General features: G+C 35.6%; 2 protein-coding genes across 3 annotated transcripts in view; one reads left to right on the top strand and one right to left on the bottom strand.

Annotated features, from left to right (window-relative positions):
• The window catches only part of LOC145695103 (beta-1,4-glucuronyltransferase 1-like), a 72,897-nt gene that overhangs the window by 42,576 nt on the left and 10,570 nt on the right, over positions 1-19,751 (top strand). Inside the window, exon 4 of the mRNA XM_081772003.1 lies at positions 12,012-12,179. Within this exon, the coding sequence (XP_081628129.1) occupies positions 12,012-12,179 (168 nt within the window). The remainder of the gene's footprint in view (positions 1-12,011; positions 12,180-19,751) is intronic.
• The window catches only part of LOC145695102 (heat shock protein 68-like), a 124,869-nt gene continuing 119,634 nt past the window's right edge, over positions 14,517-19,751 (bottom strand). For both annotated transcript variants that reach the window (XR_014133111.1, XR_014133112.1), the window contains one exon: positions 14,517-14,874. The gene's annotated coding sequence lies outside the window, so the exon portion shown is untranslated. The remainder of the gene's footprint in view (positions 14,875-19,751) is intronic.

The following is a 19,751-nucleotide window of genomic DNA, read 5'->3' as shown; positions in this document are numbered from 1 at the left end:
CATATGTAAATAAAAATAAAAGACCAAACAGTTCTGCCTGATCGAACTCACATTTAGTGTTACAATGATCAGGATTATTAATTTGGTATATCCCGAGAAATTTTCTATTTTACCATGCAAAATATAACTTGTAGGTTTATTTTCTTTTCTCCTTATATACTTGGAGAGAGAAGAAAAACTTACGGGTATTATTTCACATATAGTTCTCCTTGCAAAAACAGTGTCACGGTGGCTCAGGGGTAGAGCGTTCACCTCTGGTGTGTGGGATCCCTGGTTCGATCCCAGCTCGCGCCAAGTGGACTTTGTGGTGGACAAACACCGTGTGGGGGGTTTCTCGGGATTCTCCCATTTCCTCCCACTGTATTCATTCCACTATTCCATGCATTACTTATTATCTCCGTCTTCCTTAGCCTTGTCGGCATAACTGTGGGGCATAAAACTGAAAGATTTCATTTCATTATTGCCGTGCATACGGATTGCTCTGTATAATTGTTAAATTGTCGATTCTCGTTTTGATCGTGCATATATTGAAAATTTCGAAATTGTTCAGATATGCCTGCACCTCATTTCTCTAGCATTTAACTTTTTAATATCCCCCACCTCCATCTCGTGTCCTTTATTTTAACTTACCTCCTTTTTTTCCTCCTGTTAAATTGTGAATGAATATAATTTCCGTTTATGTGCTCATTTCTCTGTCATTTTAAATTACTTTATTGCTTTTTTTCTATTTAACTTTTCAACTTCATTTGAAACAGAAAAAAAGGACTTCTATAAAATTCCAATTGGGATATAATTTCTTTTTTATTAATATATACAAGGAAACTCTCCGGTATTAAATAAAGAAAAGAAAGAAGAATGAAGTGGAAATTTAAAACTAAAATGAGGAAGAAATTGATTGAATATATTATATTATTCTTTATTGACTTCTAACTTAAGTTTTTTGTGTATATTTTAATAAATGTATGTTATTAAGTTCTATTCATTGCTTTTTGCAGATGGTAACTGCGCATTGATTTCATTATAAAAGGTTATATTCTCTCTTTTTTTAATGTTCCTACTTTCAAGAGACCTCTTACAGTTGTCTGCTCGTTATATTTCATTAATGCAGATTAAATACAGTACAGCTTTCATTAAAAAAAAAGTATCAGTTCATACTCGAGTTGGCTCTCATTCTTTGCTGTTACATTTTTATTATTAGTAGCTAGTAATAGTAGTAGAAGTAGTAGTAGTAGTAGGAGGAGGAGGAGGAGGAGTATTAGCAGCAGCAGTAGTTTAATTTTCAAGGGCTGTGATAGCGTCTATCTGTCAAATGGAGACCCGGGATCGATCTCCGATAGGTTGATTTTCCCTCCAGTTTTATATACCTGTTTCAATGCGGTTCTAAGATTCACCTCAACCTCTTTAACATTTTCGCTTCTGGGCTTATATAGCAAGTTCCACTTTCCTATCAGATTGAATTTTTAAAATGTGTATACATGGTACATATTATATCTTCAGATGAATACAACAATTATTGGTATTGTTGGGTGGAATTTTACAATATAATATTACCGACTGAGACTCGGGCATCGTCCATTTGCAGTTACTCCGAGTATCTTCCTTTTCAAATCAGTCCGAGTCCTACCCGGGCTTGGGATCGAAAGTCTTTAAAGAGGAACTATCTATCTATCTATCTATCTATATATATATATATATATATATATATATATATATATATATATATATATATATATATATATATATATATATATATATATATAGTGGCGGATCCAAGGGGGGCTATAGGGGCTATAGCTTCCCCTTGACGCTCAGGTATACACTGGATAAAATGGGCTTCAATCCTGCTTTACGCTGGATAAAACGGTAAACTATGATTTAGCCCCTACCTTTATCATATCCTGGATCCGGCAGTGTATATATATATATATATATATATATATATATATATATATATATATATATATATATATATATACAGGGCCGGATTTAGGGGGATGCAACGATACAGGTGTACCCCCATTCGTTGTAAATATACACTATCTAAAATAAGAAGCTAGCAGTGAAAATAGCAATACTTTCCGAAACTTTCTGCCTTTATGTTTCCGTTTGGGGCTTAAAGAAAGCAGAGTTTTGCAAAAGCAATAGTTGAAGTCGATTCTCTGAAGATTCAAGGAAAAGGATTCACCAAGCAACAAGTAGGGAAGAAAACAGAAGCCAGGAGGAGAGAAGAACAATTTTTTCCTGCATAACACTTGCGACTCTTTTTAAAGTACTTTTCTCCATTCTATGCATCAACGTTGTCAGGGGTAAAGAATATTGTCACATGTCACATTGAAGAGTTTCAGTGTGATTCGTTATTTTGGTAGTTATTGGTGCAACCCCATCAGCAAATCCAGGATCCGGCCCTATATATATATATATATATAATATACGATGGGTAGTCATAAAGTTTTAATTACCATCTCGAAAAAGTAAAATTACTTAACTATTTCTTTGTAGGTATATGTCTAGTCCTGCTACGCATTGAAATTCCTGCGCCATAGTACCGTTGCTAGAGAAGTCAAAACTAAATGGCGCAGCCCATTGATAGAGTGGAGTATCGTGCGAGATCGTTTTCTGCATTTGAAGGCAAAAGAGCGCTGCAACAATTCATGCTGAGTTCGTGGAAGTGTATGCCAACAATACATCATTACATGTCACAGTGGTTAGGTGACGCAGACGTGCTGTGAAGAACCAGGAATCGCAAGAGAAGTGAAGGCCCTGTGCTCGCAAACGAGTGTATCACAATCGAGGGGATAGTGAGAAAAGTGAAAATCAGTCATGAATGAGTTTGCAACATTTTGTACATTATAAAGGTCGCTGCCCGCTTACAGTTGTCTGCTCGTTATATTTCATTAATGCAGATTAAATACAGTACAGCTTTCATTTTTTGAAAAAAAAAAAAGTATGAGTTCATATTCGAGTTCGTTCTCATTCTTTGTTGTTACAAGATGGTAGAGCAACCTTGGCTGAACCTCGCCTTCAATAAAGAGTTTATATTATTATTAGAGAGAGTTTCCGCAACTGCTCATACCCACTCAGAAACCAGGTCGAACCGACGCAGCAGTTGTTCAAGCCAATCCAGATGACTTCTGTAAACATCTAATCATCATGGACGAATGCTTGGTGTACCACTATTATCCCGAGACAAAGGAGTAAAGCATGCAATGGAAATGTAAATTCACCACCGTCGAAAAAAGTGAAGACTCCATCATTGTTGGGTAAGGTGTGATACTGAGTATTTTTTGGAACTGTCATAGTGTGTTGCCAACAGATTACGCTCGTAAGGGGCAGATCATCACAAGATCATACTACCGAGCATACTACCGCAATCTTCTGACGAGGTTACGAAAGGCTATCAAGACGAAGCGTCGAATGAAGCTGTCCAAAAGGGGTCGTTTTGGTCCAGGACAACGCGCCAGCTCATTCAGCACAGGACACAGTCACGCATGCTGCTTCTTTGGGCTATCAAAATTTGTCTCACGTCCCGTATTCTTCAGACATGGCACCTAATGACTTTTTTCCGTGGATAAAGAAACCATTGCCTGCCACGGAATGGTTTCCGGAATGACGACGAGGTAATTTTCAAAGTGGAACGTTTCTTTGACAGCTAAAATGAAGACTTCTACAACCAAAGTCTACGCCAAGTCATTCATCTTTGGGAAAAACATGTCGCATTGAAGAGTACATATGCAGAGAAGGAAAAGACTAACAGCATCACCAAAATTCATGGTCGCTACTTGATTCTTTTGAAGTGATAATTAAAACTTGAAAGACTTGAAAATATATATATAAGCAGATTGAGTCGAAAACCTTCTTTTATTTTTAAAATTTAAATCAGTAATATTAATATCCTGGAATGGTATACAACCCCAATTAGGCCTAAAAGATATGTAATGTTGGTTGTAGAAATACAAGGGACAATGAAAATTCCTTATACTAAACTGCAAACGTGTTAATCCTTCAAGCTGATAAATGACTGTACGTACGCTAACATTTGTCTGTTTGATGCCAATAGATGTCGCTACCTGCAGGATTATTGCATATTGAAGTCCTTGAGTAATTGCACAAAAATATGGTATAAAGTTTGGTATCGTTGGTGGGAAAACTAAAAAATAAATAAAGTTGTCAAATGTAAACAATTTGAACTTTTAATTAAACACAAATTTAACCTATGTAGCGAGCCGCGAAGGCTTGGGCGCAACAAATAATATCTGTCATCTTTATATGTATGTACTTCAGTTTTCTATGTGCTTAGTTGGTTTTGTAATGTATGTTGACACTACACATACAGCAGTGAATGTAACCTGCTATGACGAACATTAATTTTTTTATTATATTCGTAGCCTTTACCCAAACTTCGCACAATGTGTCTTATATCGCCTTTATAGAAGGATATTAATAAAATCTGGGACCCACTCGGAAGGATATTTGGAAGGACACACGTGAAATCCATAAATGAAAATTAGCACACTTTAAAGGAAAATAGCAATGTTGTTTTTATATATAAAAAATTAATGTAATTAATCATGTTGTGACATTTAAAATTAATTATTTTACACCTCCCAGAGTTTACAAAGAGGGATACCTCTGACCCCATTGCTATCAATCCGAGTATTGAGTAGATATAATCAGACTATGCATGATACGCATAGGCCAGGTTGTTGTACTAATAAATCACTGATTGGAATGATCCACAGTGAACTTGCTACCACCAATCATAGAAAATCTACTGCCATTTTTTCCGAAGAAGGATAATGAGATATACCCAATCTTCCAGTTATACAGGGGTGCCCACAAGGGGGGGTTATGACGCAAACTGCGTCATTGAAATATTAGGGGGGGGGTAAAATCTATATAAATATGTTTGAGGCGGTGTAAAAATTAATCGAAAAGATTTTTTTCATGGAAGAACACCTACGGATAGACAATTGAGGGGGGTGCGTCATGGACATGAGGGGGGGCACCACTGAGCTATACCTACTGATAGAGGAAGCTCCCCTAGCGGATAAGAGTTTACCGACATATTCGATGTCTGTGCCGGAGACTTCCCCCAATGGCATGAGGAGGCGTTCCCATATCACAAGATACTGACTCTCTTGGTATGACAACACGCTAGAGATCGACCTATGATCACGGAACTTGGGAAGAGCTACAATTCCAGTCCTGCAATCGGAAACAGTGACTTGCACCAGTCACTCATATGGAAGTGGGATTAATTTCTTCTCTCCCTTGAGGATGTTATCACAAACCTGTCTATCTCTATGAGTAGAGGCACGAGTTTTTCGCAAGGCGCGATAAAACGAAATGCGGCAGAATTACGTAATTTTCAGTTTCTTGACGTTTTATGATATTCTGTGTTTTCATTGGTTTTCGTTGCGCGATGAAACGCGACTTTGGCAGTTTTGCGCAAAATTTCTAACAATGCAAAAAATTCGCGTTAATTTTTTAAAAAAAATATGTTTTCACTACTTTCAAAACGCTAGATTTCCGCTGACGGAACGGTAGAACGGTGCATTTTGGGTGATTCGCACACGGCTACAGGGAACATGTTGCGCGTTAGCTATCACCATCGCAGCTAGATAGGGAGTTCCGAAGTGATGATTGATTGAAGTTTGTTATAAATGCAATTACATATGTGTGGCTTCCAACAAGCAATGCCAATTGTGATTTTTTTTCAAGTATGGACTGGTGATAAGTGACAAATGAAGGAATAAAATGTGGAAACATATAACATACTTATGTTTAATTAATGCTTAAGTGTAACTTGTGCCTATGTTTTCAGGAGACAGCAAAACTTTTCTACTCATAGTAAGGTTAGTTACTGATTTACCTTCAGTTTGATTTATATATATATATAATTTTCTATAAGTGAAATCGACAATGCCAAGTGAAATATTCAGTGTATTTAGTTTTTAGGCAATTAAGGTTTATTTTATAGTGATTTATGAATAAAAGAAACAATCGCAAAAATGTCAGGGAATTCTTTTCCACAAGAGCTACAAAATTCGAAACTTTATTTGGAAAATGCGACAAAATACGAAATATGAAAAACGAAACGCGAATTTTTTTAAATTCTTAGTGCGGAAAACTCGTGCCCCTATCTATGAGAAAAAAAAAAAGATAGGATGAAGGAATTTCGCTGTACCCTCACTGAGGTGAATCCCCAACTGTGGGCTCGGAGACACTGGCGTATTAATTGTAGATGCAGGGAATTTGTACACCCTCGTTTCCGAAGATTTTGTTTTATCCTATCTTCTTCTGTACTTTTATAGAGGTCTCTCCCAAAGGTTTTGTAGCCAGAACTCTATACCCCCCCCCCCCGACACACACACATGTAGTAATTCTTATGTTATTGTAGTGGAGATCCGTATTATGTGACTTTCTCCATTCAATATTTGCTCGTCCTGTTCCTTTTGGATTGAAAGAAATGAAGTCTTTGTTTTCAAATATTTGTATTTTGTACTTAGTCCGTCGTATTAATAACAACTTTCTTATCAACAGACCATACAGTAATACAAACAGTATCATGAAATGAAATCTTTCAGTTTAATGTCTCATGATGCCCTTTAGGCTAAGGAAGACGATGATTAAAACAAGTGAGTGATGACGGAAGAAATTTGGTGGAGTAAGAAAGTGATAGAAAATGGGAGTACCCCGAGAAAACCCACAGATATAATGTTGTTCACCTCAAACTTACTTGGCCAGGACTCGAACCAGCGACTATACCAACCAAAGATAAAGCGCTCTGCTGAGCCACCCCCCCCCCCCGGAACAGTATTATGTTCGCATAGATTTTCAATTTTAAGTTCTTCGAAGTCGGGGCCCGTGTCGGTTCTGTAATTCAGTGCTATTCAACCTTTTTTTTTTCTCGCGACCCCTAGACACAGTTCGCCATCCAATTGTGTACCCCTGAAGGTGTTTAAAAGGAATTAATTCGAAATGAATTTATTAAACTTAATACACATGTACTCTTGATTAAAAAGTTGGACAAATAGAGACCCAACAAAAGAACAATCAGTGTGCCAATTAAAAGATTATTTACCGGGGGGTAAAGTGCACATCCGAAGGAAAATTAACATGAGAAATTTCAAAACATATGGAAGACATCCAGTTCTATTGAGGGAGATTTTCTCCAACTATAATCAATCAATAAATATTGGAAATATGTTTATTTCAGGATTACATACCTCAGAAACATCTTCTCGTACCCGCGGTTGAATAGCACTGCTGTAATCCATCTTTTTGGAGGCGAGATAGTGTGGAGGTGAACGGCATATAACTAATTTCTAACTGGATGCTATATGACATCACAGTTTACTGCTGGCACTGTCAGAAAACGAGACAGAGAAAGCAACGGGAAACCAGCAAACCTACTGTTGATACAAGACAGTGGTGGCAGACCATGCTTTTTGCAAATATACTAGTCATCCATTCGTGACTAATCGTACACTGACATTCTATATACCTTGTTCCCTCCCCTTCTTTAATTAACCTGTTCTTTCTGTACTGGATGATACAATTGTAAAAGCCTACCTTTATGTCATGCATTGGTGAACTGGTCATGATTGGTGTTGGTTGATCTTGTATATAATGTTCTGTGCACCCGCCACATCAGGGTTCAAGCCTTTGTCCTGATTCGGAGCCTATTTTGATAATAGGTCCCATCCTTGATAACCTCGGTGTTACAAAAGGACGCAATAGAGTACCAAGAACACATCATAAATTTCTACATTAAATTTTCTCTGTGATTTTCTCCAATTTAAACGTAAAACCAGTTTCCAATTATGAGATATAGTACAACGCGAAACATTATCTGCAAGTTAGAACGTTTTAAATTATAGCAAAGATAGATGGAATACATCAATTACGGTTTTGATGTGTTCAATCCATCAAGAAAAAAAAAAAACATTATTTTAATATATGGAAAGCAAATACAATGTAATATACGTAGAAGGTTGAAAAATGCTTTAATGTAATATACTTCCATACTATGTGTATACCAAAAATGGAAAATTCGCTTTGTAATAAAGAGCACGGCCATAAAGGCAGATCTATATTAATTTTAGTAATTAATCAATTTATTTACAACAAAAGCAGACAAAACAAAAATATCCATTTACATACGGTACTCCATTTCTTTCTTCTTTCTATTTTGTTAAAACAAAAGCATACATTAAATATACGTATTTGATCAGAATATATATATATATATATATATATATATATATATATATATATATATATATATATATATATATATATATAATATACACTTCATCCTCACTCATTAAATAAAGTTGGAAAGAAAAATATAATTAATAACTGACAATATACTTGGACGCGACATTCAGCTGTTACCCAAGAGATCTTTCTCCCTCCCTCCCTTTCCAAACACACAGAACGAATAATCGAAACACTCATTCGCAACGCCCCCTCTTCTCTTCTTCTTCTTCTCTTCAAACAATTATTAATTGACGGGAAGATCCACAACAGCTTATAACAAAAGAGACGTGGAAACATTCGACAGAAGGAAACAAAACGATAACGCTATGCAAACCGCCTAATTGAGATCAAACATTTGCCAAACTGCTTATTTCATAAAGACACAGTGTTGCCATCTGTTGGGTGAGAAAAGTGTATATTTCATTCGTATGTATACATAAAGGATGAAGCAAGCAAAAGGCTTCGAGGGAAGGGACGAATTACACATACGTGGCACTTATTCTAGACAAGAGAGAGAAAAATTCTATTGACAGAGTAGGAAAAATTGATAATAGTCAAAGAAAACACTAGAATGGTATGAGAAAAACGATAATAAAAATAAGAACAAGAACAAGAAGTAGAAAAAGAAGAATAGTTAGTTCGCGATCAAATTATTTTTATTTTCTTATAAGATGTGTTGTCCTCATAACCACTTTGTGATTTGTGATTTTCTTTATATTTTTATGGAAAACCGAGGTTATGAAGGATAGAACTCCACGGCTTAGTGGTAGAGCGCTCCTTTCATCTTTTTGCAACAAGCATAGCTCTCTGACCTTTTACTCGTTTTCTGTGTCGGTAATAGAAAAATGAAATATTCAGAGATTTATTTATTTATTTTTGAGTTTAATGTCCCACTATTATGCTCCGAGGATAAGGAAGACGATGATGATGAGATGAATGATGATGTTAGGAATAAGAAAGTGGGAGAAAACTGGCAACCCCAAGGAAATACACATACATGGTGTTTGCCTATCACAAAGTTCACATGACAGGTTTAGATTGAACTAGGGACCCCCACGCACTAGAGGTGAATGCTCTACCACTAAGCCATCGCGGCACCATTTCGAGATTTTAATCGGTAATGATACAAGAATAGGAGAATTCAATTTACGATAGGCTTGATAATTTCCCCATAAGCTTTACAATGATTTAATTTTATATAGCTTGTGTATCTGCAGGTTCTGTAGGAAAGTTTGTATGTGTCTCAATTGATTGATTGGACCTTTACAGAGGGCGCGAAAATTCCGGTTCCCATTGGCAGCAGGCACGTATCCAGGGTGTCTAGGGGGCCTGCCCCCCTAAATTTTTGCTGGTCCCCCTAAAAGTTTCATGGTAGGCTTGCAAATGAACTATAATATGATGATTAACTATAATATGGTTGGATCGGGGCCCCTTTCATTTTTGGGCTGGCTACCGGCCTGATTGCCAGGACAAATACTTGAGTTTGGCGATAGATTTCGCATTTTGCCTTTACTTTTTTTCCCCCTTCGAATTGTGAAAAAAATGGAGATCAAACTGTCTGCTCTGACTAGTGGATTCTGGCTAACCTGAAATGTCGTGCTCCGCTTTACAGTACTGAGATCACTATATAGGGAAACCTGCTGCTTAAAATAGAATCCGCATAACTAAGCAACGTTTTGGTAGAGGAAGACAACATTCCCAACAGAAACGAACCTCGGACCACACGCACTGAATGCACGTTCTATATCCGCGTTTGTTTGTTTGTATATGCAGTCTTCCGTTCTGAAGTAAGCAAATTGAGAAATGCTGGAAGACATTTTGCAAACGCCCCTCCTAAAAAGTAATATTGCGAAATAAACGCAGAATATAAGTATGAGTTTCAGGTTTGTGGCTTGTACTTTATTTAACGCGCATACTTTCAATGCGATTTCACTATGATTGCAGACAGATGAAAAAAGTATCAATAATAACTCGAGTTTACGCTTTGTGAAGTGAAATAGGTTCGATGCAACGTAAGCCAAGGAGACCAGAAGTACGTTAATCTGGATATTTCTTGTAATATTTTGAGTAGACACACTGCAGATCAAAAACAAACAGGGATGTGTCTACTTCAATCTCACACGTACAGTTTTACCTTACTTTCCACTACTTACTACGCCGTTTTTCGCTGACGATATGTTTCCAAATGTTAAAACATGATAGTCGCTATAAGATACCAGAGTCTACTTTGACACTTCAAACACTCCCCAACAAGGTAAATCTGCGATCACGCGCTTGTGTGTGAATACCTCAATTTCTACTGTATATTGCGTTTCTATTAAACTTTGAAACAAGGGAATACGCAGTAAATGTAAAAAGGCTTAAGTTCAAAATTGCCTTATAGTCTGATGAAGTAAATAGCCTACGCAAGTATATGCTATGAAATTACGAATACTACCTACCTTTAGTTATAAAAATGTCCGGCCTGTTTCTCGCGGTGAATTTTGGCACAGAACCAAGACAAACACAGACAAACCTAAGCTAAATTCTCACTCCATCCGGTTAGGATTTTTGGATTTTTCCTAACCTAAACTAAGTTTATAGGGGATCCAAAATACGAAATTCTATGGCCGAACGTTCATACGGCTTTTAGTTACGTGAGTTAATATATTGGCTCCCATCACCATTATTTCTCGTTTTCTATGTCCTACTTCGGAAAGAATTCATGTTTCTAGGTGGCGAGAGTATTCTGGTCTAGAAAACCAAAAGTAACTTTAATCATAGTCGACATGCTGACTGGCCATAGCTATAAGTGGTCTGCAACACCAAATAATTTAATTTTAGTTAGTTCTATATTGTTTCTGAGAAACCGCAGTTGTTTGTCTACCGGCTGCGGTTAAATTGGGGAGCTCCAAAGGCGACCACTAACACTAAACTATTTGAATCTAACACTTAGATCCTCATCTCTAGTGCCAAAAGTCAGTGTTTTGATCCCAATTCATGTGAGCATGTAGACATTGGACACAGAAATAATTCACTAAGTAGCCAGTGTGGACAAAAACCTAAAATACTTTTTTTTTTAACCAGGTTTACTTGTTTACGTGTTTAGAATACATATGGATAGAAATAAATTTGTTTTGACTTAAACTTATGGAACAGCGTGTATGTATGCGTAGGGGATACTTTGTTTCTCGGTAACCACTGGCTGGTTCTAAACAAAATTTGGTGGTCAAGTAGCCAAATGTCTATGAAATAAAAATCGCTACATTTAGTGCCCGGGGTCGGTAAGGGACAGCCTCGGATCGCCTTGTGTGTATATTATTTGCACTATCTATGGAAATTAGTGTTTAAATGAGTATAAGAGACAATAGAGGCTGCGTTCCACAACTTTGCACGCCGGAAGCTTCAGAGTTTGGTCCACCTCGGCTTGTTATATATCGCTATGCTTATTAATAACATTGTGTGTATCGTATTTGTAGGTTTCCTTGAGGTACCCGGCTTTATTTCACAAATTCTTTTCTAATCACTCATTTGATTTTTTATTCACCTTTTTCCTGATGCAGAAGTCAAATAAAGCATTAAATGGAATATTTACATTTCATCTATCAATACAATGGTGCTACAAAAACTTTGAAGAATTTGCTATGCATGTGCTTAGTTTAAATATATATATATATATATATATATATATATATATATATATATATATATATATATATATATATATATATATATATATATACTATTAAATAATAACTTTATTGTAGGTTCACACGGATTATGACACGTGGCAGAAGGAACCTCCGAGCTCAGGCGTTGCGCCTCTTTTTGAAGTTCTTTGGAAAGACCCTTGGGAGCCTTTTTATATCTCTAGAAACACCGTGCCCTTCTACGATGAAAGGTTTAAACAGTATGGATTCAACAGAATAAGTCAGGTAAGTTAAAAGGTATTCCTTTCTATTTACAAATATATTTACTATAATATATGAAGTCTCTGCAAATATTGTGTATATATATTCTGCATTGTAAAGTCAAAAGTAAAATTTTCTTACCCCTTAATTTCCATTTACCATTTCCTTCTGAATAAATTATCCTATCTGAATAACGTTTTCCGTAACGTACGAAGAATTTATGTAAAAAGAAAGAAAATGAAAAAGAACATTCAAATTGGTTAACCAAGTACTTCCAGATAGCTTGATTTTATTTGATCAGTATTTACAAACATATTACAATACAGTGGCATTATTCCCTCTCTTTAAGATTCTGAGATTTATAATCATCGGAATGAATTTATTACTGACTTACGGCTTAAAAATAGAGTTTTCTTTCTCTTATGTTAAAATTATTTTCATCACTGTCGTACCTAACGATGTTCCACACATACACCTGGAGCCTATTATTTCCCAAAACTACTAGATTTGTAATACTAGTGTGAAACTTTTCAAAATCAAACATTTTATAATCGTAAAACCATGACAACTTACTGCAGGTACGTAGCCAAAGGGTGGGTCCGGACCCCCCCCCCTTCGGAACCAGAAATGAAAACATTAAGGAAGGATGAAAAAAAAGAAAGAGAAAGAAGAATCAGCGTTAAAAGTATAAAGCTATAACAAGCGTTTGGTTACTCTTTCTTATGAGGAGCTTCGTGTGGAGGAAATGGAGGGGGGTCAAGTTGAAAATGGATATTATTGTAACGGAGCATTCCGAATTCCATCTAGCTCCATGCTAATCCTATGGACTACAAATGATGATCGATAAACCGGTTCGATCAGATAGACTCTCAGGTAGAACTTAAGAAATGCACAGAATCACCAATAATATGAGTCTGGCAACGTAGATTCCAGTTAAAGAAATTTTCAAATTTGCGGCAACACTAATCCATTTACTGCCGAAAGAGATCCCGTTGCTATCCTTGACGGCATTAAACGAAGATAAGAAAAATCAGAGAAGAAGAACCAAGTTCGAATGACCTCGGAAGACTATATCTTTTTTCACTACTTTTTAATATTCTTTTACTCGAGATTTCTTCATAGTTTGGTATTAAAATACTTACTAACATATCCTCATCTTATTGTCCTTAGAAATCAATATAAGTATGTTATCAGTAAAATGGTTTAGATTGATCGATCCCCTGGTGTGTAGCCACAGCACAGTATTTCATGTCACGCCTCCCCTCCCATTACAAAATCCTGGCTAAACGAACCAATGTATATTGCCAATAAAATAATTTAGAATGATCAAGCCCCTGGTGTGATAACAATAGTATTTCGTCACGGACTCCCCCTCCCCAATTAAGAAATCCTGGCTACGTGCCTGACTTACAGGTATTATGATTAATATTTAGAAAATATTTACTATTATTCTAATGTTTTTGCTTCATGATATTTTACGACTTGTAAAATCATATTTCAAGCTTTAAAAAATAGACCCTTTGCGTTTAGCTGTTAAATTGTTCGGAAATGCACGCTGGGTTGTGCTCATAACGATAGCGTCTAATGCGTATGCGGCCATCACTGTAGGAACTGAAACGGAATTCGTCCGAAAACACGCCAGTGACGATATTCACTTGTCCTGCCCATTGCAGCTTGAGGTGTCGTAGTTTTAAGTTAATCAAAGTCTTCCGTGCCACCCGTCCTACGTTTAGTAGACGCTGTCGAACTGTCGACGTAGGCAAGTCCACACCATTACCGTGCTTTATCGTCGAGGTAACGCTGTTGACGTCGCCATATGCAGTGTTGCCAACAGATGCCAACAGAAAGTAGCTAAATAAATCACAGAATCTCGCTGAAAATGTTGAACTTTCCCAAAATTATAGCTAACAATGAAGTACACAAAATATTACCGAACTTTACTGTATTAACTTCAAATATACTGTAATATTCTGTCTCATATTCTCAAATCAGATTTACCATTAACACCTAAAATATTTATAGTACATTTTGTTCCCTCATTGACAAAGTTCTAAAATTTCTTCAATTACTTCCTTCGCGTCCAATTCTTGCTGAAATGCTGGCTGTATCTTAGTGATATCATTGATCTATTCATCATTAAAATTACATAGCCCAAGCAAAGGTAAATTCGAAACTCATCATACACAAATGAACTACGGATAGAAATTAACTATAGGAAGACAAGTTTCCAGAATCCCGATTTGGCTTGAGACCGTGACGCATAAACGAGAGTGATCCAAAATAAGATATTTACTCTGTTGTGGCAATATAAGTGTTGCTGCAAGCAGAATGATTTTTAAATTTGAAAAAAAGATACATATAAGAAGGCATATCCACATTAACTTTCGTGCTAGTATTTCAACAGGAACATATAATACTAACGAAGCGGTTGAATTTCTCAAAAAATCCCGTCCCTCGCAGTCTAGGGCATGGGCTCAAAATTTGTACAAAATGTTTACTTCTTAATCCGAAAAGGTTTCACGGATCTGGTCGTTTAAGATGAGTAGAAAAACGTTGAATCCTTATCACCCCCCTGTACTTGTTGAATTACCCAAAATCATCTTACCCATAGTCTGAGGCTCAAAGAATATTTATCCAAAATTTAAAGTTCCTACGCTCGATGATTTCACGGCCGAGTGATAACTGAAGCAGTAAATGTATCAGTCAGTGGGTTTGCTCTCTGTAAAGAAATAAAAGCAAATCTCGAATTATCATTTTAGCATTAAAAAGGTTTTGATAATGTCAAATATTACAGAATAGAACTTTTGATATGTGGAAGAATGTAAGAGATGAAATGAAAATGGTTTTATATTAAGTCAAACATTTTAAGTAAAGAAATTCAAATGTTGTTGAATGTTTAAAAAAAAATTCATAACAAAGCAACGAAAAGTTCTTGCTTCTTCCTTTAAGGAAGTTCTACCATAAACATTTCCCGTAAAAGTGTTGAATTCACGTGCAATCTTCTTATTTTAGCCATTGATTTATATGGGAAACCAGGGACATACGCAGGAATTTATTTCGGGGGAATAGTATGAGGATAAGTTATATTAAAATTTATAAAAAAATATATATATATAGGCTAAATGTACAAGAAATCGCAATTTCGGGAGAGGCGGTCCGGATTCTCAGGATCTACTCTCTTCCTACGTCCCTGTGAGGAGTTACTTTATATTTTCTTTTAAATGAACCGGAATGATTTCTTCTTCAAATCTTTTTCTAAATATCCCTTACTTCCGTAAAATTAAAGTTTTACTTTTAATATTTACTAATCTAATTTAATTCAAGTAATATTGAATTTATATAATTCATTATTAAATTTGCAAATTCATTTTATCAAAGCAAGGGGCAACTTGCTAGACTTGAAGAATACATAAATTGAAATTCCAAGTTTACTTCAAAGAAAACAGAAACACTATTCTCCTCTTAAATCAATTGGTTAAAAATCTAAAATTGCGTAGGTATTCAACAACATTTTTTATTATTTGTTTTCGAAGAAGAACCGATCTGTGACCGAAAACAACATAATAAAAGAATGAAGAAGACATTTCTGTAAATATTCCAGTCTGAAGGACTTGTGATGTTTACGTTTCTAAGTTTTCATAAATTCATAACAGCACATATAACTTTTATTTTGGTAGAATGTGACATGGGTTGTTTAAAAAAAAAAAAAGTTTGCTCTGTTGTAAACATGTATTTTTAAAGAAAACAACTTTAATTATTAAACCACACTATATATATTGCTAACAAGGGACATCACCCAATTGTCCGGCTCCGATTTCAATGAAATTTTTGTTGCTGATAGAGGACATGTATTCATTACTTGTGATGACAGAAATTTGTGCCATGGTGCATGTTTTCTATTTTTTAATAATTTTTAAAGGTTGTGATGTGGTAAATAGAGATTACTGCAGAAGTCCCTTACTACCCTTTGAAACGGAGTGTTAATGAAAGAACAACCATGTAGATACGTATAGGGCCTAGGAGGAAGTCGTATGGTACGTATGATCTTAACGGCAGCCATCTTGAAATCCGCCATTTTGAATTAAGGTCAAGTTTTTTAAATAGGAATAGAGTAATATGATACATAATTTCGGGCTAGAATTTAATCAGGAAGACAATGGTGAAGTTAGTTTTAAGATGCGCCTATTTGGTGAAAAGTTACAAGCATATTAATTGTTTTTACTTACTATATGCGTAAGTCCCTTACCTCCACTTCTAACTCGCGTATTAATGATAATAAGTGGATAAAGGTTTCGGTAATACATATTATTCCTAGAGGGAAGTGATACGATAAGGGTATCATTGACGGCAGCCATCTTGAAATCCGTCATTTTGAATTAAAGTGAAGTTTTGACAAATGAAAACCATGGCATATGACGCCTCATTTTAATAGTAAATTTTCCCCAAAAGGCAATGGTATTCTTATATTTGTTCTATAGTTAACCAGTAAAAATTTAGGACTCTTCTAATGTGTACCAAACGTCCATTATTCGATCTTTCAAACTGACAACACTCCTAATTTTCACCGCATGTTTTAAGATTCCAACTGGCACTTTGCAATTGTTTCCATGGCTCATGTTTTCTAAATTTATTACATTTTTTAAGAGTTGCGATTTTTCAGTTCATGAATAGTGTTGGGATAAGCATCCAGCAATCTCTCCGAATTTTGAAGACTTGCCATGCAATTATTAATTTCCTAGGCAGTGTAATTATGTATTTTAACCCAGAGTACATGAGAAACCTATGGACCTATGTGATGTAAAGAAATACGAATGAAATTATAAGAAATTGGTGTAACACAAACTCAAAATTATCGTGAAATGTAGCCTACATGTTGCGCAAACGAAAAACAGTATTTTTTAAAATAAATACAACTTTACAACTTTAAAGGATCAGCAGCAATGATAGAACATATCAAAAAGACATAATATGATTGTTCCCAACACACTGTACCATGAACAAAATATGAAAACAGGTAACTTGTTTATAAAGAGGTGTAACTTAATCGAGTTCCCGATCAATACTGATTATAAATCTTACAAACATGAACCATCGACAACAATTGCTAGAAAACGAATGACTTTTTTGTCTGACTAGCTAAAATACTGCCATAGAAAATAAATAAATAAATAAATATACAATAAACAAATAAATATAAAACAAAACAAAAGACCATTGATTTACACAACAATCATATTTCGTTTTCTTTTTTCAAGTGAATTTTCAACTTATTTCTCGTCTCGTCTATTATCCATTACAAGCTACGTCTCCGGTATTACCTGAATGCAAAGTTGGAGTTCTTTCGTTCTGCGATGATTCATGTTAGTAAACGAGTTTTTGAAGGGCAGGTATAGGAAATAAATAATTACATTGCCTAGGAAATTAATAATTACATGGCAAGTCTTCAAAATTCAGAAAGATTGCTGGATGCTTATCCCAACACTATTCATGAACTGACAAATCGCAACTCTTAAAAAATGTAATAAATTTAGAAAACATGAGCCATGGAAACAATTGCAAAGTGCCAGTTGGAATCTTAAAACATGCGGTGAAAATTAGGAGTGTTGTCAGTTTGAAAGATCGAATAATGGACGTTTGGTACACATTAGAAGAGTCCTAAATTTTTACTGGTTAACTATAGAACAAATATAAGAATACCATTGCCTTTTGGGGAAAATTTACTATTAAAATGAGGCGTCATATGCCATGGTTTTCATTTGTCAAAACTTCACTTTAATTCAAAATGACGGATTTCAAGATGGCTGCCGTCAATGATACCCTTATCGTATCACTTCCCTCTAGGAATAATATGTATTACCGAAACCTTTATCCACTTATTATCATTAATACGCGGGTTAGAAGCGGAGGTAAGGGACTTACGCATATAGTAAGTATAAACAATTAATATGCCTGTAACTTTTCACCAAATATGCGTATCTTAAAACTAACTTCACCATTGTCTTCCTGATTAAATTCTAGCCCGAAATTATGTATCATATTACCCTATTCCCATTTAAAAAACTTGACCTTAATTCAAAATGGCGGATTTCAAGATGGCTGCCGTTAAGATCATACGTACCATACGACTTCCCCCTAGGCCCTATACGTATCTACATGGTTGTTCTTTCATTAACACTCCGTTTACAAAGGGTAGTAAGGGACTTCTGCAGTAATCTCTATTTACCACATCACAACCTTTAAAAATTATTAAAAAATAGAAAACATGCACCATGGCACAAATTTCTGTCATCACAAGTAATGAATACATGTCCTCTATCAGCAACAAAAATTTCATTGAAATCGGAGCCGGACAATTGGGTGATGTCCCTTGTAAGCAATACATGCAGCTACAATGTGTAATATGCATTTTAGTGTCTGCAGTATTGGTAAAAAGAAATATTTTGTTCTCGCATGAAAGGAATAAAAATCTGCAATAGATATTGGTTTATGTGTAACATGGTTGTAAATGTCAGAAATAGTAGTGATGAAGAGAGTCTGAAGAAAGAAAAAAAAACTGTTTTTCCAAGTTGCATTCAGCTCATACCGCGCCGCATAGCGGGCTTTCATGGCACTTAAAATGTTGCAGGAGAACACACAAGCGCCACGCAGTGAGTTCTTCCTTTACTACCAGAACGCGTCATGAATAAATTAAGTAACAGAACATTCGTTGCGAATTTCATCGAAATGTATTAACATTTTTGGCTTTCTGATATTAATGAAAATAAATTATGGCGTCATTATCTCTGTAATCAATACCAGCTTCATTTATTGTTCTTTGCTAATTCGGTGATAGATTTTCCACGTTTACAAATCCACTGAAATGAAGCACAGTTTGCGGTTTTGTAATCCACAAATGATCCACAACATGAAATCAGCTTTCACATACGTGATCTTCATTACCATTTAAAGAACTGAATGTACCGTTTTATTTCGGGAAATTCTAGTATACGTTTATTAGTTGATTCACTACACACTGTTAATTAATTTGTTTTCAGATTATGCCTACTGCAATTATAAATGAATTATTAGAATTACTTTTATTACGTGTAATCTAAAGAAATTGAAGGAAGATACGAGCGAAACGGTGACTCATTGCAGAGTACTCACCTCTGTTGCTTGGGATTCCTGTTTTGATCCCAGGTCGAGTGAGTTTCTGTTGGACAACTTCGTATCCATGGGATTTTCTTGAGGTTTTCCCAATTTCCTTCCACGTTATTGTCGTGTTTATTCTTTCATAATTATTCACTTTTCTAGTTTTATCAATAATCCGTCCAGTAGCGTAGCCAGAATGTGTGTTTGGGGGGGGGGGCAAGTGCTGTTGTAGGTACATATAGAAAAATTACAAACATAAAAATATATAAAAAATTACAAACATCAAACTACCAAAGTACATTCTCAGACCTCTTTGGAGGTGGGGCTTGGCCCCTCTGGGCCCCCCTTCCCTACGCCACTGCATCCGTCTCATTTAACCTACAGGGCATAATCGTGGAACGCAAAACTAAAATTTCATTTTTTGAAAGAAAATTGAGCTAGTATGTGTTAGACAAAAGGAAAAAA

This window comes from Thermobia domestica, chromosome 9 (genome assembly GCF_964235325.1).
Source record: "Thermobia domestica chromosome 9, izTheDome1.hap1.1, whole genome shotgun sequence".
In the NCBI taxonomy this organism is placed as follows: Eukaryota; Metazoa; Arthropoda; class Insecta; order Zygentoma; family Lepismatidae; genus Thermobia; species Thermobia domestica.
This window is presented reverse-complemented; position numbering and strand designations above follow the sequence as displayed.